Below are 22,093 nucleotides of genomic sequence, written 5' to 3'. Positions count from 1 at the left end.
ATGTGGAAATAAAAAAAAAAAAAAAAGGGATAGAGAGCCTAGAGGCAAGAAAGAAGAGGATAAAAATGGTGAATAAAAGATAGGACAGAAAATCCAAGAAAAGGGATGAAGAAGGTCAGAGATGAGAAAACAGAAAGTGGGATTGAAATACATATGTTTTATGCTCAAATCAGTCAGATAGCTTAGGTCTGTGTTTCTCTAGTGATGGCGTTTATGATCAGGACTTGACAGATTCAGCTGGGGCTGGATATCAGTTTCCTCAGAAAGGCTGGGGATGATGGAGAGGGAGATTAGAGCACTGATTCATTGCTCCCCAGCTTCGAGCTGACCTGCTGAGGAGTGCTGAATAAATAAATACGATACAGCAATACAAAACATGTCCAGCAAAGCCTGCAAATTAATTGCATTTCCATTATTCCTCTACAATGTTTCTTTTTCTTTATGTTTTGGATTCATTCATTAACATTGCTATGCTGTCTTTTTGAGTGCAGGTCCATATTTTAAAAATCAAAACCAAAGGAATCTATTTGCTTCTTGTTAGGGCCAAGGCTCTGGCACAAACAGCAAAGTTACTTGTGCAGGGAGTTGAGACCTCAAAGATTTACAGTTTTGGACTAGACTGAGATACAGACAAATGCAATTTCTTGGAATAATCTGGGCTATTATTGAACGATACCGCTTTCTTTAGACGCAAGGGAGTCAATGGCAGGTATAAATGACCACGTGTCCCAATACAGGCAATGCACATTTAAGGGCCAGTTTAACCCTGGCTAAACAATACTGTGCTGAGCGCTACGCAGTGTGTTAGCCCTTGCAGCATCTGCAAGGCAGAGGTAGATCTCTCTCAGCATTTCTTATCGCTGCTGCTAGAGGCAGTTAAGCTAGAAACACTTCAAGCAGCCTTTTTGCTCTGTTCCCGCATGTGTGCTTTCAGCTACTGAAATACAATATTGTTATTATCTGACCTATAGTTTCAGTTTCAGAGTGCTTCTGATTTAGTCCAAACCAATTCACAGCACTGATGAGAAACAGCAATGTAACTTGGTAGCAAGGCTTTTGCTTCTCAGGATCTGAAGCCCCACTTCCAGTGGCATTTTCTGTTGGCATATTAAGAGATACCAGTCCCTGTAGGAACCTTACATTAAAAATGGATGTGGCAGACAAGAAACTATTCACAGATAAGGAAGGGAAGCAAGTCAGTGTGTGATAGATCCAGGAGTTAAACTTCAGCTGCTGGTCTCTGAACATCGGCACTGTCTGTCTTTCCACAAAACATCAGTGCTGGATTTGTTCTCAGCACTTGTTGGGGATTTCTCTGGTTTAACTACCATTGCCAGTCCTAACTTTGATTACTGAGTATTCAGAAGGTTTCCTTTCCTTTTTCTTCCCTTGTTTGTTCTTCCTGTTAGTGGCCATGGAGTGAACTTGAAAAGATTTGGAGGCAAAGGGTAGGGTGGTGGCTATGAGGGGTGACCATGCACTTTACTGGTACTGGAGTTTTACATGCTGGGATCCAGAAGATGTCTGATGGCACATCTCAGAGCTTCCCATAGGCACAGCACATTTGCTATCTCGTCTCAACAACTTCTGTCTGAGCTATCTTGAGTGCTCCTGATGATGGAAAGGGCGATACTTCACAGGCACTTGGGCCAAAGGTTGAGTTGGAGCTAAAGCAAGGTCAGGAGCCTGCTGTCTCAGGTTGCTCTTTGAATTTTGAGATTTTTTTTTTGTTTTAATTGTTAGGGAGTTTGAGAGTAAGAAATCAGCAAGACTTAGGAAATTACTGTGAATGAAATTAATCACTGCAGGGGGAAATTTCCCATCTGTAACCGCATACTTCAGACCTTTCATGGACTCCTGAAATAACCGTGTGGATGCAGACTGTTTCTGTAACTTGTATGAGAGGGACTGTACTGCAGTTTCCCTCTGTGGGTCCTGGGATCCGTCCATCATAGCTTCCAGCTTTAGAAAACGATAGGGTGGATGTTAATGTCCATGAATTAGCTGCATTCTTCTTCCATGATCCTTCATTTGCTGAGTCTACTGGTGGTGGGGGTAGAGTGGCAAGAAGAGAGGATGTGCTCTCCTGTAAATAAATGTGTGCTCAAAGAGTACATAGTCCATGCATCTCCTCAAATAAGCAGGCTCTGCATGGAGGATGATAGCTGATTAAATCATCCTGTATGTTTCCAAAGTAAATAAGCCTTTCCTGCTTTCATTTTCCCTTAGAGGGAGGAATACATTTTATTATTTTGTATTAAGATTTCATTGAACACCTTATTATTAGCTTTATTAATATATATAGTGCACACAATCTGTTGTTATTTTCATGAATGCAACCATGATATTCAAGGAAATCAGTGCTTTTCATCTGCTTACAAAGTCTCATGTATTTACAAACCTGATAGCTACTCAAAATAAATAAATAAATGCTGGAGTCATATTTCTGATCCTAGGGAATAATCTGTGTTCTTCCATCTGGCTCCCTAAATACCTGGGTGCTTAATTCAATAAGAAGATATTTATCTTTTCTATTCCTTTTCTACTTCTTTTAAGGATTTCTTTTCCCCTTTTCCACAACTGGTGCTCAGATTTCCAAGTTCTGCCCTTCCCTTTCCCCTTCTCCCTAGAAGCTCCTGCTTAGAATTTCACTAATGGATTTATAATTCAATTTGGACTTCTGCTGGGATAAATCAGCCTCACACAAAATAATTTATGGTTCTTGAAAAATTGGCTGTGGATGAAATTAGGTAACTAGCACCAGGCAAATAATAATCTCATTAAGATCCATGGAAGAAATTAGTGAGTAGATAGATATTCATGAGGACTAATGTTCGTCTCAGGACAGCAGTCTCACCAGGATGCCCCTAGCCCATGGAGGGAGCCCTTCAGAGCACCCAAGGTCAGGCTCCTGCTCCAAATCCTGCTCCTCAACTGCTCCATTGATACAGAGGGAGACCAGCGACAAAACTTGCATCAGCTCCAAGATAGCCAGACTTTGTTCCCTAATTGTTTCATAAACATAGATTTGTTTGTTGTCCTTTGTGTAACTGTTGTTGGCAGTTTAGTAAATGATGCTGACAGGTATTTTGGAGAAATTTTGAAGGAAAAATCAGAGTACTGAGTTGTTTACTCTGTTCAAAGGTAGTGAATTAGAGTGCTACCTATTACGCTGCTACATCCATTTTGCAGATGGGACCCTGAACCTGACAGAGTAGATTTCCCCAAGGTTGCACAAGAATATCTATCCCCTGGGTCTCAGCTCGATGCCTTAACCAGGTGGCCATATGACTGAGCTATTATTTTAGGTATAGGCAAGTGTCCTGTGTTTTTCTGAGATGGAGTGATCCCACTAACTAGATTAACTATACACTTCAGATGATAGCTCATGAAGTCAGGATCCATGACATCCCACTAGATCTCAGTTTTACCAGTCATGAGATGTTGGATCATCACTCTTTGCTGAGAAAAATGCTTGCATTGAAAGTGTTAGAAATCTGGGAGCAGAGCTCTGCAGCAGTTTTAATAATGGGAAAAGTAAGGATAAAAATACCCATTCTTGCTAGAACCAAAGGATTGACATTTTAACCCTAACATACTGATGCAAGAAGCAAGCTTAATTATTAATATGAAACAACATAAAAAGCTTAAGAAAGTATTTGCAAAGTACTACATTCAGTTACAGATCCTCCCTCAAGCTCCTTTCATTGCGCCCTAGCCATCAACAATACGTTGCACACAGATTTATCTATATTAAACCAACTTGTGCTGTGTAATATGATTTACCACTGGCACTAAAATCCATCTGCCTATGGCTGATGACTCTCTAGCCTGAGCTCTGTTGTTGTTTCTAGTACATGATAGAGCCTTAAGAAATAGTCGCATGAGAAAAGGTAGGATCAATTCTTCATTTGTTCATCATATTCAGGACACCACATTTGGACTGTTGACATGGCAGTCAGATGAAGGACCTGAGTCTGAACTTGTAATTCTAAAAATACATAGAGTTAATTATCCTCAGATTTTTCCTGAATTGTGTGCTTTGGACTATACCCAGGAAACTTGTTTCCAGTATGCTTTGAGAATATATTTTATGTGCTATAAAATGCATCCTACCGTCTAACCACAAAGGTTAAGTTAGGTCTTGTAAAAAGAGATTTTTCATATTGTAACAGGCACCTACTTTCATGTTCATGCAAATATGGCAGGCTCTGTCTTGTGTGACAAAGAGTGCCTGAAGGGGACTTGAGAATGAATAGGTTTAACAAAAAGTATTTTAGCCTAAGCCTTGTCCATCTTTAATTAGTTATCAGGGTTAAAGGAGGGGTCAAAAGCCTGGAGCTGCTTCAGGACTAATGTGTCAAAGGAAAGTGAAGCCTAACACTGAAGAGGAAATGATGCTCCTCAGAGGTTTAATAATTTTTTGACCTTGTGTCAACCGTTATGACTACTAATGGCTGCTGGGGCAGAAATGTTTCAAATTAGACTTTGCTTTGCAGGTGATTAGGAGGGGATCCCATGCCATCGTGCAGACCCATCACATGCTAGAAGCCAAAAGGAAAAATGCATTTCAGTTTTACAGGCAGGACAGAAAATCTCGTGGTCTGACACCGAAGTTCCTCTGCTGTTCATACGTTGCATTCGTATCAGAGAAAACAGAACTAGCAATAATATGCAGCCAAACTGCTTGAACTCGACCAGCGCAACCATGTCTAACAGGAGTCGTGTTAATTTTCTAATTAGGTTAAATGCCCAGAGCTCACACTTATGGAATACAGTGTATGTGCTCGGCAAAGTAATACTTGCGTGTTATTCTCTGTGGTTTTGTTACATGATGGAGTAAGGGAGATAAAGTTTCGGAGACAGTCTGCAACCCACTTTTTTTTTAGGCATGAATATTTTATTAGTTTTAAACAAATGGAAAGAGAGAGCAACAGGACAAAGGAGAACAATCTTCCACAGGATAATAATTACCAAGAAATGTCACTGGTATCATCTGCTGTTTGTACAAGCACTTTTGTTTTATTTTCAGATGCTGTACTTTTGATAGCCATGGCACAGTAACTTAGCCAATCTTGGCCAGTAGCTCTGCACAAGCACAAAAAAAGTTTCCATCAGAATTAATGAAAGTGTTGCAAAGAGGGATGTGACTGCTGGTACACAGGACAGGGTGGCAAAGCAGCAGCGCCTTTGCCTCTTGACATTTCACACTGGTGGTGCTCATAAGTCAGCCTCACCCCCCGATGATTTGCCTCCACCCTGTTTTATCTATTTGTATGGTTAGGCAGGCTCATAACAAACAGCGCTTGCAGATTAGTGCATTAGATTTCTTGACAACGATTATCATAAACCTCGTTGCCCAAAGAACAGCTTGGTGCTCTTCATATGTGACAGAAAGTATTTTCATTGCCTTGAGTGAAATCATACCATGTGCCAGCATTTTCCTACACCAAGTCCAATGCTAACAAGTACCTGTACCATCTCTTGCACGTTTAGGCAGCAGCTGGTAGTCTGATGGAGTTTGTCTCAGGGCAATGGTAAAATTCTGGACACAGAACCTTAAATGTCATGTCTGTGTATATACCTGCAATTTTTGTCTTGGATTAGCAATGGGATGTATAAAGAAATTCCTCTCCCTTACAGAGGGTTGTGGGAGTTGTTTTGAGGACACGTGTTTTGTCTTTAGTTTGCCTCTGATCTGATTGATGATAAAATTGCCATTAGCCTCAAGAGAAGCAGAAACTTTAGTTATAATTATGAATTAAACAAACTGGGGGAAGATGCCTTTTTCCCAGACAGTAATATATAACTTGCAAGCTGCTTTATAAAGCTGGTACAGTCAATGTTTTCCTCATCTAGACCTGATTCTCCTTTTCCTTACTCTGATGCAAATCAGATCTGACTCCACTGGAATTAATTGTTGATTACCAGCAGTGCAGTCTACCAGGGTAAGCCAGGCAAAATATATTCCAAGCATTGACCTGAGAGAAGGAGATGGTGCTATCAAAGCAGGGGAGGTGAAGCATGAGATGACTGCCGTAGGTAACATGGTTGCACAGTGTCCAGACTGGCCATGGCCGCGTGGTAACCGTTTACACTTTCGTCTTCCTCTGCCGTCGGCTTTGTGTCGGACCGTGCCGCGTTCGCGTGAAATCGGAGCACGGAGAGAAGCGCACAAGAGGAGAGGCCTCTGCTCAGGGCGGTGCTGCCAGGGGGGAGCACCAGCAGCTGCTCGCTTGGCTTCCTCGACTGCGAAGTGTCCCCGCTTTTGAACCACAGCCCCCAGTCTTAGCAGGCACCCTCTCTCATGCCAGGCCGTGCACTGCCGTTGCAAGGGAAAGCATGGCGCTTTCTTGTCCCTTTCAGCTCTTCCCAGCTTTCTGAGAAAGGCTAGTCGACGCAAGATGGGCATAACGAGCACGATTACTGTATTAGGCCTTCGGTAGCCTACTTATTTATTTGGGGCGTTCAGTGTAGTAGGCCTGTCATTGAATAACGGAAACCTCCTTCCCGGACTCTTTAGTCGAGCCAAAAATCCACTATTTGAGATGTCCTAGATGCCCATCGTCTGGGTTTTGGAAAGGGCTCCCGGTTGGCACCTGTGGCTGACAGTGGATCGCATATTGATTCCCATGCCTCTGTGGAAGTTGCTTTTTCGGTAGGGGTACAGGAGGACAGGAAAGGATGTGTTTGAGTTTTGTTTGATGTGTGTGTGTTTGCGGGGGAGACTTTTGCCCAGCAGCCTTCTGATCTATACGTAGCCACTCAGTGGATATGTTCCTCGTTCTCTAAGTGCATGCAAAGCTTGGGTTTAACCTCCTGGGGATGTGTTGTTAAGCTAAGATGTGCTAGGAGGGTCTTCACCAAGCCATTGCAGGTGCAGGGGAAGTTCATTCCTCTTTGCGGTCTTTATTTATTCTGTTCCTGGACTGAAGTCACCCAAAAAAGATGAACACTGCGTGCCCTATCGATTTCTCTATTACTTTTCCCAGACCATGCCTGCACTCTGCTTTCCCTGCCAAAAAGAGCATTTAATTTTGTGGGTGCTCAGTAAATCTGAGTCTGAAATTCCCTTGACCTTGCTCCCGTGAGAGTTCAGCAAGGTTCAGTAAGCATCTGGTTTGTGGGCTGCCGCAAAACCAAGCCTCGTCTTTAGGCACGTAAGGGCCTGCAGTGAATTCAGCTACAAGCAAGCAGATGCCAGCCTCCCAAGCTGTCCAAATATTATACTGTTATAATATTGCAATCTTCCTGGGCTATTTGGTGAAATCTTCCAGTTTTGAGATGCTGAAGAATAATGTGTGATTGCCTTATTGCGTGCCCACCTTGCAATCAGCTGGAGGTAGGGCTGACAGAGGATAAGTGCTGAGAAAGCCACCCTCCTCCTCCTCTTCCCCAGGGCAGGGCAGGAAAATGTGCTTTCTCTTTCAGGGCACAGGCTACACTTTGCTGTGCCCATTCTCTGTCCCTGTGTGGTCTCCAAGGCTGAGGCAGGGTCAAGAGGGCCCTCTGACATGGAAACCACTCACTAGTAATTTTTAGGAAAAGTCCCGTTTTCTCCCATTTCTCATTCAACTTGGCCTAATTTTGGATTCATAGTTCTGTTGGTGTTACGGGGTTCTAAGGTGGAGGCAGGCTGTATGGCATACAAATTTTTTGCTTCCTTGCTTCCCATTTGGTGGCACTGTGATATGGCATGCCCTTCCTAGGAGGACAGAAAACCCTGTGACCAAAGGACTTCCAGCTGAGCAATTTTCGTTTCCTGAAAATGTGTGCACTGTAATCCAAACCCTTGCTTCCACCCTGATAAGCTGTCTTACCGAGCTAGCACCTGCTGTTAATTTCACAGTAAACAGTACTTGTTGTTCTAGAAAGCTTTTTAATCATAACATTAAAAAACTGAACAGAAATCCCATCCATACAGTTAACTCCAGCTGCCTTTCCTGCAATGCATGGGGAATGATCTTGCCGAGTGATGGGCATCCAAATGCAAATGAAATTAGCTTTGCAGCCATTCATTTTAAATTGCTCTTGAATCATTCTGAAGTAAATTCCATTTGAGAAGAATTTGCTTCAGGTCTCGCACAAAGAGATAATGGTCCAATATATTATGATCTAAGCAATAATAGTTTAAGTCTCGCAGTTCAGAAATATCGTGAGTTATATGCTGGGTTGATGAGAATTAAAGCTTGATATATAGTAATAAAACTAGTGATCTAGAGATGAATAGATTGGTGTACGGAGCACAATATTTTCCTGCCACAGATGAGAGCAGGGATACTAGTCCATAAAAAGGGAAGTATACCATAAAATCTCCTTTTTCACTTGTTATGCATGAAGAGCTATAATATGTACAGTTTTACAAACAAATGCATGAAAAGAATAAAGACCTTTCCTAACATCAAAAGGTTCCTGACTTAGGCAAAGATTTGTTTTACCTTAAAAGAAAATTGAACTAAAATTAAACTGACATTCCTATGTGTGACAGCGCATGCCAGGTTCTATCAATGCTGATTTCAGTGGCACTTCACCTGTTCCTATAGATTTTGGATTTGACTTGCCTTTAAAAAAAAATATATTGTTGTCAGATACTACAGAAGGGAAATAAAAGACCGTATCTGTATTTGGGCCAGCAACTAAAATAAAAATTCCAAATTAAGTTTGTAGATTAAAATGGCTTTTTAAAATTTATTTTCTTAATATGAATGAATTGCATGAGTGAAACCAGTTTAGCGGTGCCATTAATCAGGTCTTTTGTCTTGCTAATATAAATCAGTCAATAACAACAGATGGGCTGTACACTTTATTATGTGAAAATAAAGATGAATGTGACATACTGCAGAAGTAAACTTGCAGCTCAAAGTTACTGAGCACAGAAGGGGATTTGTTACAACAGGAGGGTGTGTGCCTCGTATTTGCATTTGATCAAGGTTGTAAGGAGAACTTGCTGCACGTGACATTGACATAATGATTGGAAATCAAGTATGTGAATTTTTAGTTTTTGTTTGTATCTACACTCTCAGATCACTCCTAAATAGTTTAATTAGCTTTTTTTCCTCCAGACAGAAGAAAAAATGTCTAACTACTTAAAGGAGTTAAATAAGAGAGTTATAAAGTTTGCTGCTTTGTTGCACCATTGGGAGATGAACATTTTAAATAACCAGCGATAACCATCAGGAAGATTCAGATCAAAGTCTCAGGCAAGATTTATCTCCTAGTATAGTGATGGAGCACACAATGAGAGGCAACCACCCATCCGAATTATAGAAACAGGCCCAGGAGGCCACACGGTTAGAACAAAGTCATCCCTGAAAAACCTAAGTCAGAGTTTGGTCTTTGTACAGACAGAGGAATGACCTGTGTTTAACTGGAGCTGGTCAGGAGAAACTTTGATAGAAGTGTTTATTAGGTTGTTAGAAACTGTGGCCTCATGAAAACACAGATTCACGAGATTGCTTCAGTGTTACCAAAAGTTTGCTTTGTAGAGAGTTGCAAAAAATCTCAACACGCTCAAATGTCCTATATTGGCATTTTCAGAGGTAAATATCTGTGTTGGATTTTTAAGAATATTTTGCTATATAATTACACTGCCATTATAATTATGCTTGCATGTTGCTGCAAGCATTGCAATGAAAGCATAACAGCATATCAGTCTAATTAAAAAAAATGAAATGCAAGACTTGGATGCGAGATGTGTGTGTCCTGGTTTTGGCTGGAATAAAGTTAATTTTCTTCCTAGTAGCCGGTGTAGTGCTGTGTTTTGGATTTAGGATGAGAATAATGTTGATAACACACTGATGTTTTAGTTGTTGCTAAAGCAGTGTTTATACTAAGTCAAGGACTTCTCAGCTTCTCGTACCGCCCTGCCAGTGGAGGCTGGGAGTTCACAAGAAGTTGGGAGGGGACACAGCCAGGACAGCTGACCCAAACTGGCCAAAGGGGTATTCCATCTCCTTGGGGAATGCGGGCAACACCAAGTGACTTCCCGCTGCGATTCACACAGGCTGATAAAGCCGCCTGTTACCTTTCAGCAGTGAATAGCAGGAGCGAGGAGCACTGCATGCTAATGGACTAGCTTTGCAGTGTGATTGGGTTTTTTTCTGCCAAACACAGGAAAACCCAGTCGTGGTCATATTTTGGATGTTCCTCTTAAGAATCTGCTCTATAAAAAAACTCCAATGTTGCTACTAATAGCAACAGTACGAGGGCAGGGACTGAATGAACATTCTCCAGCTTAAAAAGCTCAAAAAATCTGTGTTAGCTACTATCTTAAGTTTATTCTAAAATTGCAGGTTTTTAAATGCCAGTTTCCAGGGACAAGGCAGTGCTCTGTTTTTGTGACAGTTTGTGAATGGTTTCCATCTATATCTATAACATTTAAGAGCGGTTCAGATGCCTCTCGACAGCAATGAGAAAGAGTGTGGAAAAATAAACCTAGGCTTTATTATTGCTTAAGAAGAGTAAGGTGGAATTATAGCAAGAAGCCAGTAAGAAAACTGGCTTATACCTGATTGTGGGATACCAGGCTGGTGGAGAGAAACAGCTATCTCCACAATCAAAACATGAGAGTAGGTTATCGCGTACTGGGCAGTACTGTGAATCCACTTTAACATAAAAATAGTATTTAAACTTTAGAATCATTTACCTTCAGGGGGGAAAGCCAAAGCCCACACACAATCTCCAGGCTGATTAAAGCAATAATTTTAAACCCCACCTTTTTCTTTTCTGCAGCTTCCTGATCCCTCCTTTTAGACTTTCTAGTTACATCTTTGACAAGATGCAGTTAATTGGTCAGGCAGCATAAGTATTGTCTTTGATAATGTGCAGAAATCTAGTGGTGAAAATAAATACATTTGTTCTTCCAGTCACCAGAAATTAGTGAAGCAATACTTGTTTAATTATAAAACATATGTGTGCTTTGTTAGTTTCCATCTGTCTGCTCGCTGATTTGCAATTAAATGACCAGAAGAAAAAGATACGTCCTGTGGCAATTCAGGGGAAATGATTCATCTCTAATGTTTCTGTGTTGTGGATGTCTATGGAGCGGCGTGTGTGAGAGGGAGGGAGTGGGGAAGAGGGGGAGGTAGGGATAGAAGGGAATGAGGAATGCTGAAAAGCCTCTTGCTTCAGTTCAAACATGTTTTGTTGCCATGAAACCAAATGTGGACTCTCATTAACTTATTGTAACTCATCTTTCTCTTTGGGAAAAACTGGGGAGCAAAATGGAGCAAGGAAGAAATGCCTAACGAGGAAAGAAAATGGGATTGCAGAAAAAGGAGGCTGGTGTGGTCAGAGTGAAAAGGAAACCACAGAAAAAAGGAAGGATGGGAAAGTGATAAAAATTAAATTTAATTTGAGTATTTGGAGGTGGAAATTGAATTGTTATAGTATGTCACAGATTTTCCCTTTGCTAGAAAAATGCCAGGCCTTCTTTAGTGTTCCTTTCTTCCATCATTGAACCAGTTCATTTCTATTAGCTCTCAGGGATTGCTGCAGTGGTGAGTCAGGCCTGTTACTCTTTTTAAAATGAGACATCCAGAAAGGCAAGAGTATTTTTAAATTAATATGAAGAGAAAAAAAAGAAATTGGTGAACATATGGTCTCTTCATAAATAGTTCAAGAGATTCACAAAATCTTTTGCTGTGTAAGGTATTCCCATCACTGATAAAGACACACAGTCTACCTCCATATAGCTATGTGGATGGGTATCATATTAGCTTCTCCCCGTCTCCTTCATGTGTTACTATTCTTCCTTCTCTTTCTGCAAAGCAGTGGCTGGAAGGAGAGCCTTTCATGCCCCTTGTAATTCTGGACACAGCCTGCACAGGCACATCTTTGGTACCGGAAGGTAGCTGTCTGACATTTCATCATCTTCATGAAGACTGGCAGGGAGAAGATAGCCAGCCTTCCCCAGTATTTTTAGTCTGATGTTCTGCGGTGTTTTATTGATCATCAGCAATGTCCGTCACTGTGTATAACGATAACTGCTTCAGAGGCAGGAAGGGGGAGACTGAATAAGGCCTTCAGGACTGTCAGCTTGCTGCTGGTGGATCTGTCAGTCGTTGGTGCCCCCCCACCCCTTTGCCACTGGGAGCTTCTTGGATGTTCTTCCGCACTGATGGCAGGTGGGGAGGTGGGTGGGAAGAGGGTTATTCTCCGCTGAATTGGTGCTTTCTGATGTGGAAGACTTCCTCTGCACAAAGGGGCAGAGGGGTTTTAAAGGGAGATTTGTGAAGAGGGAGGGAGAGACAGAGGGAAGTCTGTGTGTTAGGTGTTTTCAGTGTTGCCTCTTGTGCGTTGGATTCTTGTCCTCCTTCTCTGGACTTCTTGCATCGACTTTCTTCATTACCAGCAGCACCAGAGAGGGGCAGAGGTTCCTTATGTTAATAGCACGCGTCTGTGTTGGCCCAAAATGTCCCCATCTCACAGCTGCTGAGCCCCATGTCCCAGCTCCCGCTTCCTCTCTGTAGTGAGGACTGCACAGACCAGTGTACTAAAGATGAAGTAAATAAAGCATAGCTTGGCGCCTTCATTATCAGCCTTAGCAAGAGAGTCAGAGTATGTACAGAGCAGCATAGACTGGACTTGCATTTCGTCTTTTGCCCTTAGAGCAGATTTCAAATTGCTCATCTGAAACGAAATCACTATTTCCTATTTGTACCAGCCTCAGCCAATATGTGCATGCACTTGATTAAACAGTGCGATAAGTCACTATTGAAAAGTGTGACCTTGAAGCCTCCAAAAGTTTCTATTATTTCTTTTTACGGTTTTGCAGGCAACTCTCCCAAGCGCTAACATAATGCTTTATTGCTAATATTGCTGGTGATGATAACAAAGGACCGTTCCCAGTCATGTGAATGTGCACATGCCTGTTGCATCACATAGAGGGAAGAGAGCTCAGGATGTAAAGAATACTTTCTTCTCGTCTGAAAAAAGCAGTAAATTTAAGACTCAGTCTAGGAATGCTCCTAAGATAACATTTTATTTGAAAAGTACTCTCCTTTTGAAATTTTCAGAAAATGCTTGTAAATCTTTGCCAGATGAATTTTGGTTGTTTCATTTGTCCTTTTCGTCTCTTCTCTACAGATGATGATTTTTTTCACGAGCTTCCAGAAACTTTTCCATCTGATCCTCCAGAGCCATTGCCCCACTTCCTCATCGAACCTGAAGAGGCTTACATTGTGAAGAACAAGCCTGTGAACCTGTACTGCAAAGCAAGCCCAGCCACACAGATCTATTTTAAGTGCAACAGTGAATGGGTTCATCAGAAGGACCATGTGGTGGATGAGAGAGTAGATGAAACCTCTGGTGAGTTTGCATTATGTCATGGAGGGATGAGAATTAAAATGCATTAATATCAAGCCCACTGTTGTAATCTACCAGCTATGTCATATGGCAGCTACTTTATTCTTGATATAGCTGTGACTTCTGTATCTGGCATTACTGAATAGTAGCTGTCATAGTACAGAGGTGGTGTCTGTATCCAGATCAGTTAGTGAAGCATGCTTGTAGAGCACCATGCCCGAGTTTGAAAAAAAAACCAAACAGGATAACCATGCACAAATAAAAGGGAATTGCTTTCTCAGCCAGGTCTACCCTCCATTCACTTCCCCAGTGTCACAAATTCCCAGTGGTTGCACTGTATCGTAGTCACAGACCAAGAGTCATGTTCTCCCTAAAGTGCCAAAGACCATTTGGGTTGTTCCTAGAATGATGTTTTCTTTGGGAGATTTGTGAAAAAAAGGAGAAATTTACTCAGCTTCCAGCAAGAAAGAAGGAGAAAACACACCTGGGCATAGTTTAGAGCAGTGTATTGATCCAGAGCAAGCACCTGGCTGTTATTCCATTACACTTTTCTGCCTGCTTCATAGAGCCTGTATGAAGGAGAACTACAGTAGGTTAGCAAGGAAAAGAAAGAAAAAAAAAAAAGAAAAAAAAAGGAAGCCAAGAGCCTCATCCTTCCTCAGTCAATACCAGAAATCCCACTGACATTCATGGAAAAATAATAGGAACTTCACAGTCCAAAAAAAAAAAAAAAAAAAAAAGGTTTAAAAACTTGAGTAATAAACGAGCATAAATCAAAGATATGATTGTTTCTGTTTAGGAAGACTGGTAATCAATAGAGTTTGAGTCACGTGCAAGGAGAAGCAGGACTTACTTTTGTTTTGATGGCTATGAGAAATAACTGGATACCTAGCAAGAAGGTACCTTCCATTTGGGAATTACACCACCACTTGGTCTAATTACTTAGAAAAATAACTCCACCAGATGTCTTGGAAGTCTCTTGTGAACTGGGTTTTATTTGTTTCAGCTCATTTATTTGCACAGAGATCAAAAGCATAAGCTTTTAATGGTGCTGTGGTGCTCTCAGCTTGAGAAAGAGAAGGTGGGTGTAGGAAGAAAGGCTGTAGAAAAAAAATCTGTATTAAACTTTGGTCCGGTTTATTTGTTTGTAAGAATTGACTTTTCCAACAAGTTGACTGCAGCAGAAAAACTAAAAAAAGAAATTCTTGTTACTTAATACATCTTCAATTTTTTTCATCCATGGGAGTCCACTGGAATGAATAAGGACAAGCAGGAGGGGAGCTATCACTGTGTTAATTTTTTAAGCTTTTATTAACATCAGCATTCAGAAATGTGGAAATGCTGATGTGGTGACTGCAGTTTTCACTACAGGTGAAAAATTCATTCTTTTTTCTTAAAAATCTAATTGTAGGGGAACTTCATGATACTGTAAAGCAAATTGCATTCGACAAATGTAGAAGGCCAGTCTTGAAAAGAGATGCATCTGAATATATTGGAGGACAAATGGTTTGCATAATAAACAGCAGCAATTCTATGCAAATGAAACCCATATCCACTTAGAGATTAACATTATCTACTGGACTTTGGTGGGGCGGAGAGTGTCAAAAGCTATGCACATCAGATTATTACCACAAGAGTCACAAACCCAGCCACACTAATAGCTTGTTGAAATGAAACTGTCATCAGAACCTAAATTTGTCAGTCAACCGGGTTGTTGCCAAAAGGTTGGATAACGCATGTCACAGTTGGAGTGTTTGTGCACTTTCCTGTAAGTAGACTGAGAACCTAGGGCTCACAGCACATAGTATGGAAAAGGATAAACAATGTATTTCAGGTAGTGGTAAAATAATATCTTTTTCAAAGCGCTGGAAGCTTGGGAAAATATATCCACTGCAGATGGAGCTGGAGAAAAAGTTGCAGGAGACGGTGACTGTGAGGATTCATTCTCACAGTCTGAAGAAGGAGGTATGAGATCATCGGCTTGGCAGCTTGCACCAGTCAGGCTGGGAAAGCCCTTTGACTCCACCACTTTTGAGGCCATTTGGGTTTCTTTTGTTATTTTTGGCTAGCTAGTGCGGTAGTTGTGACCTAGGGCGCAGCAGTAGTGACTGAGCTGCTCAGAGGGTGGCATCAGGATGGCAGCGCGAGCCTACGCTGCTGCTGGCTTCAGGCTTGCGCTTAGGGGCTGGAGAAATTGTCCACAAACCAGGCTAGGTCTAGCCTTTACGTGGGCTCAAAGGGATCTTGGTTACACAGTGTTTCTGCTGGGTCAGTCGTGTAATCCCAGCAACTAAAACTGGGTGCATTCTTCTTTCCTTATATTTTACTGTTCTTAAGGTCTGTTCTGCCTAAATACGAAGAAGAGCACCATGCTGAGGCCGTCTTCTGCTGCCGTTTTTGAACCAGGCTTTCTCTTTCAGGTCCTTAGGTAGAAAAGCAAAGCAAAGAAAATCAAGACAAACAGACAATAAAATATATGAGAGGAAAAAAGTAAAGGTCACCTGTGCTTTCTTTTCTAAAGGATGGGTAATCAGGAAGAAAGAGGACTAAAATACAGGTGTGATGCTAGCAGTACATCATCTTGGGATTGTAAATGATGCATGAAAGAGAGAAATAGGTTTTGATTTGCAAAAGATTATGTGTTCATGGACTTTGAGCCTGTGCCCAGGAATGAATTCTATGTAGAGATGATTAACTCTTCTTACAAGGCAAATTTGTTTCTGTCATTGATAAACCAAAGACAACAGCACAGCAATAGCAGTGGCACAAGAGATGGAATGAGAGTGCAGTCCAGCTCTCATTGAAGAGAGCTGCTAGATAGGAATGTTGAATATATTAAGAAGGTTAATTTTATAGAAAGGAAAATAAATATTTATATGTTTTTCCTCGGTGTATATATATTTTTTCTTTGTAACAGAGAGAAGGTACAAAATAAGAGTTATATGCACTTTGCACTGTGTGGTATTTTTAAACAGTAGGTAAAGCATTGCTGTAAAGAACATGCATAGAGACTCTGTGGGAGTTGTTGCCTTCTGGTTGGAGAGGATGAGAACAGTAATAGTGACAGGGTGTTCTAGTACCACTTTATTTAATTAAATTAGCCTGAAGAGAGAGCCTTGCAAAAAAAAATTCCAATGATTGAGTCTGAGAAGCCAGGAGCTGTACATAGAAGATCATTACATTCTGGTTTTTAATCCTCAGACTCACTGGAATTTTTCTTCTTTATGGAAAAAGCTAAGCATTTTCATAAAGAAGTCAAATGGGTGCTTTGAAAATCTTTAGTGCACATCTTTGACTCTTTCATTTCCCATGTACGTGAAATACAAGGCAGGGCATGGTCTTTTTTATGTTTTTACTGGAATATTTCCCCATTAATGTGGAAAAATATATGTAAAGAATAAGAACACAGGTTTTAAAAAACAAAGATGAAAGTTGTTTTGAGGGAACACATTTGATTTTATGGCTGACTGTCATAAAAGATAACAGCAATGAAAGTAAAAGGAACCCTGCAGAACTGATGTTTTTGGGGGCAAGAAAATTCCATTGTCACAGGGCAGGAAGCTCAATAGCATCAATAATTGTTAGAGCAATTTGTGCACGTTTTCCAAATTACTGTACCTCTGAAAATTACTATGGCAAAAGATTTTATTTTGCATGTGTGTTTTTTATGGAGAAATATTTTCAGACACAGACACACACCAGTTCTGCAGTGGTGGGAAAGTTGTGGATGTATAGAAACTCAGTGTCCTGCACCCCTTTAATTTGTCCAGAGGGATTAAATGCTGCTAAATCAAACCCCACATTCCAGTGATGTACAACAGAGAAAATTCAGGACTACAGGGACCTTGTTTTTGTCTTTTCAATTTGGATATGCATTGTAATAGTTTCTCCATGACTATTAAGGTGAAATGATCTATAAAACCCCTCTTGCCCTCTGCAATGCCAGTGACATGTTGTTCTCTCTCCTTCAAGCAAGGAGAAAACAACATTTGGGACTCTTCTAAGTGCTAATTAAATAGACATATTGGGCAATTCAGCCGGCATTATTGTTTGCCTACACTTTCTGTCTTCTTTTGCTGGGATGCATAGGGAGAGGAGGGCTCAGGGAGTTTGCTGATGACCTCCTCCATGTTCCCAAATAGCAGCAAGACGGAATAAGGACTCTTGAGCCTGGCCCGAGGCCCCCGCTAATGCAAAATGAACAGGCTTATCTGTGCAATCTCAGAGGAAAGGCATGCTGAGGGAGGCTCTGTCAAGGAGCAGGTGAAATCGCCAATCCTTTTCCCATGTCCTGCCTTCAGAAGCAGGCTCTCAGAAGACCTAATGTCCCCTAGGAGCATCCCTGGTGCCACCCAGCCTGCAGCAAGGAGGATAGGTGGCTCTGAGGACTTTCCCTTCAGCTGCCCCTTCAACTCTCTGCCTCCCCACAAATCAACGAAAATGATAAAGTTAGAATCTGGCTCAGGATAAGGTTTTTGTCTGATTAAGAGCGTTTATTGAACTGCACTGAGGTGGATGAATATGCTCTTCTTTTCAGACAGAAATCTTAGACTTCTTTGTTTCAGTTTCTTTACAGAGCTGCTGCTGTGATTCCCATGCTTACCGCCCACCATCACCTTTTCCCATTAATAAAGTATTTTTGGATGACTTGCAGATTTGATGAAAGGAGACTGAGCTTTTGACGTAGGGTCAGCATTGATCTGGTAAATAGGAGGTTGTTACCTTAAGCAATGGGTTTGGCTGCCTATTGAGGGAGCAGGTACCCAGCTAGCTAAATCTTTAATAGATCACCCTCTCAACAGAAATATCAAAGATTGACGTCTGCCCTTTTGTCTTTAAAACAGCTCTTACAAGACGCTGCAGCCAAGACAGCAGTGGGGAAACCTCCATAGTGACTGTCCCTGCTCTTCTGGCACCATGTATAGAGGCAGGAAAACGACTTCCAGCACACAATGCTCTGTCACTTTATCTTCCTCTTTGTGTGTACATCTCATGAAAGCTGTGTATTTTGGTGTTTGTGACACCACATTTTAGAAGGCTGCATTGCCCTAACAACAAAAGTCACATCAACTTGTTTGGATGTTGTTTAAGCTGGGACTTTTGATTGTATATCAAAGATCATCATACAGCCTCTCATTTTGAGAAGTTGTGCTTATTTGTCTTAGTATTTTTTATAAATAAGAAAAGCTATTGTTTCTAAGTATAGCACTTCTTTGAATACCAGTGTTGAGAACTTAATTTGGGAGCCTAAATACAAAATTCACATGCCCCCTACCCCCATGTAAGCACAGCTCAGGGAGAGGAATCTCGAAGGGTAATGTTTTCCTCGTTTTCTCTGACCCACAGATTTTCCTTTCCTTACTGCTGTTTTCCCTCTCTGCACGTCTTCCTTCCTTAATCCCTTTTTGCTTCTTGACCTGCTGCAGCCTCCTAATTCTCTGTATTATTTTTCAAGAGTCCAAAAGATAAGGAAAAAAGCTATTTTTCTGAACAAATGTGGCCAGTATCCCTATTAACTTCACTAAGGAGATGACAAGTGATGCTAACTGCTCCAGTTATACTTAGCCTGCAATATTTTGACTCTCTGGGGTAGAATACCTTGGGGTTATGTTAGTAAGGGTAGCCACATATCATAAATAAGGATTGTTTTCATTCCACTGTTGTCACAAGTCATTTTATTTTCCATTTATCATTGGATCAAATCCATTACAAACTTCAAGCACCCCAATTCAAAATAATTATTTCTCAGCAACATATTGCCAATTTTTAGCTCTGTTCCTTCAATACTCTGCCCTAATCCAACTCATTTCAAGGAAATTTAAAAATGTGTCTGTGTGTCTCTTCCCAAATGCTTCTATTAATAGTTTTGAGGTGTGGGTTAGAATTGATAGATACTACAGTCCATTTTCTTTAATAATTCGAAGTCTGTCTTCTCTTTGGAAGGATTCAGTAAGTGAAATGTTTATACGTATGGTCTGAAAGCCTGCAGCTGGTGCAGAAAGGAGCAGACAACTCTATTTCTCCAAAGAACTGGAATTCTCTGGGGAAATACAGGCTGTTTACTTATACAAAAGTATATGAACAAGCCCACACTTTTTTCCTATTTGACATTTAGGTTGCAGCCATTTTTGATGTCACTCGGGCCATCTTCTTTCTGCCTATCACTGCATGTGGCCTGGTGGGCAGCTCTCCTGGGGAAGAGGAGCCTTGTGCCCATCACCATTGCAAGAGAAGTTCTGTCTTCTCACAGTTTGTGTCTTCAAAATCAGCTGCTGGGAACGTGGTCCCCAGCACGCCCAGATCAAGGGAATACCCGACAACAAAGCTGCCACAATATTTTTTTGCAAGCAGGCAGTTTCCACTTTTATCTTAAGTAATTAGTATATTTTGATAGGAAAAAAAAAGACATTTTGGAAGCTTCAGAAGAAACACCCTCACAGAGAGGCAGAGAATCACCATTTTCTAGGATATAAATTCAAAATGGTGGTTATTTTTGTTGAAGTGAGGGGAGAAATCACTAAGGTCAGTCCTGACCTAAAGAAGGGAAATAATCTTTTTATATACAGAGTAAGAACATGGGGCTAGATATTTGCTTCTGGAGGGAAATCTGCTTATAGGCAATGCAAAACTACTCCCCAAACCCAGGGAGATTATCTTTTTGTATAGAAGCCTGCAAAAGACTTTGGGGGTTTTGAGTTTAGACTCTACTGAGTATAGTATTCACTTATAATACATGTATTAACATGTCATTGATTTCTTATCTAATCAAACTGTTGTATGTGGGTTTTTTGTCCCTGTAAGTCTTTGTGGAAGGCTGCTTCTAGCTCTTAGACCTAAATGCGTTCACAGCCTTTGACACTCTTCTGCTAATGCTGTCCTTCCCGGCAGCTCTTTGCCCTGCGGGGGTGCGTGCCCACCCACCTTTACAGACAGTAGCCGTGGACCTCGTGAACCCCCTGCCCTCATGCTGCTGAGCTGACTGAGGCGGGCTCTTCCAGCCTCAGCGCTTGTTCTATCCTTCAGGGTATTCAGGGATGCTAACAGTGGGGCCCAGAGGGAGCTACTCTTCCTGCAAGTTAATCCTGCTCATGCTCTTCCTCCAAGTAATGATGGGTCCATGGGAAGGGTCATTTGCCTATTCCAAATTTTCTGTGGATTCACCACGTATCTCTGTGCAAATCACTCAACGTCTCCGTTATTTACCTCTGCAAAGTGCTTTGGGACCAAAAGATAAAAGCTTTAGGCTATTTGTTCATTTCTTATTGCAGCATTAACTTCCTATCTGCAGCTGTTCACCTAATTGTCCTGAAGGTTTCCTGTGGGCTTCTAGAAAAACAAATCTGAGACAGGAAATAAAGTTATTTAAAATAATAAGAAGAGGATGCTTAGTGCATTCATCTGAAGCATTTGAGGATACCCCTCTGAATATTTCCAGCCTACACCTTATCTTCCTCCAAGTTTTTCCTTCATTAAACCCTTTGTTACACACTCGTAATCCCATTAATTCCCCAAAAGACATCTTCAGACATCAGTCCACCCACCACAGCTTCAGACTAGCCACGGCTTTGCACAGCAACGCTTCCTTTTTCCATCCGTGTCCCCTGGCTCCTTTGAAGCTGAATGCCCTTTGAGTGGGATCTGGAGCCCCCGTGGTGAGGGTGGTCTGGTGCCTGAAAGGCTAATAAATGTCAGCTTGGTTTGGAAGCGGATCCCAAAGGTTAGTCTCTGTCCTGCCTCCGCTGGCCTAAATGGATAACAACTGGTTTTTGGATACAGGAATGGCAGAAAAGAAGAGCAGAGCCACGGACTTGTGTGCTGTCAAACAAAAGTGCTGCAGTCAGTAGCACCCCGGCAGTGCAAGGGCAGGGACATTTGCATCCTATAAATGTAGTTTTTTTCAGTTCATTAAACATGAGAATGAGTAGGACTAATAGGTCTGTAGTTTGTTTACAAAAATCCCTGAATATTTTCAGGGAAATGGAAGGTCAAAATTATACTTTATGAAGTATATATGTCAATGAAAACAAGTTATAGTCTGATGCAGTCACTGGAAATGTGGTCTAATGCTGTTTAGAGACATTCGGGTCTTGATGACTGTGCAAGACATTTAAGTGTTGTTGTCTCGAGTCCCTTGATGTCTGTATAAGCTTGTATCTCAGTTACCTGGGTAGTATCTTCTACTTTTTCCTCTATTAGCTCATTAGACAGTGAAATCATTCTCTGAAGGAGAATTCCTATTGCTTAAAACTACATTGGAGAAATCCTTTTTTTTAAAAAAAAAAAAAAAGCCATTTGTATGGAACAACCATTGCACATAGATCAGATTTAGTGAGGCTTTTTTCACTATGAGGGTAGGGTATCAAATCATTGCTAATATGTAAGGGAAAGAGAGGTGGCTGTCACATGCAGGTCTGACCCATACAGGATCTAATTTTGTGCTGCCATTGCAAGTTCACCGCCTGTATTCATTTTGTCATTCCCATGCATTCCTGATTCGTACATAAATGAGCAGCATGATGTGGTAGGTACCAGCAGGACTGCCATTCACCTGCAAGGTTATGTACAGCTCTTTCTCATCAGGTTTTGATGGGATGCCTTTCACAATTCCTCATAACTTCTCATCCCTCTTCATATTTTGATTGTGAGAGCAGAAAGGGAGTCTTTTGTCAGCCTCTTCTGTGTCTCTTCTTCCCCCTGAATACTGATCTTTAGGCCCTCACAGCCTCTTCTATTATTTGCTCCCAGATTTTGATTTTAGAGAGAATCTCGGTTGGTTGATTGCTGCTTT

General features: G+C 41.3%; 1 protein-coding gene across 2 annotated transcripts in view; it reads left to right on the top strand.

Moving 5' to 3' along the window:
- The window catches only part of UNC5C (unc-5 netrin receptor C), a 268,557-nt gene that overhangs the window by 154,755 nt on the left and 91,709 nt on the right, over nucleotides 1–22,093 (top strand). For both annotated transcript variants that reach the window (XM_030019891.2, XM_030019883.2), the window contains exon 2: nucleotides 13,087–13,308. In XM_030019891.2, the coding sequence (XP_029875751.1) occupies nucleotides 13,087–13,308 (222 nt within the window). The remainder of the gene's footprint in view (nucleotides 1–13,086; nucleotides 13,309–22,093) is intronic.

This window comes from Aquila chrysaetos, chromosome 1 (genome assembly GCF_900496995.4).
Source record: "Aquila chrysaetos chrysaetos chromosome 1, bAquChr1.4, whole genome shotgun sequence".
Lineage (NCBI taxonomy): Eukaryota > Metazoa > Chordata > Aves > Accipitriformes > Accipitridae > Aquila > Aquila chrysaetos.
This window is presented reverse-complemented; position numbering and strand designations above follow the sequence as displayed.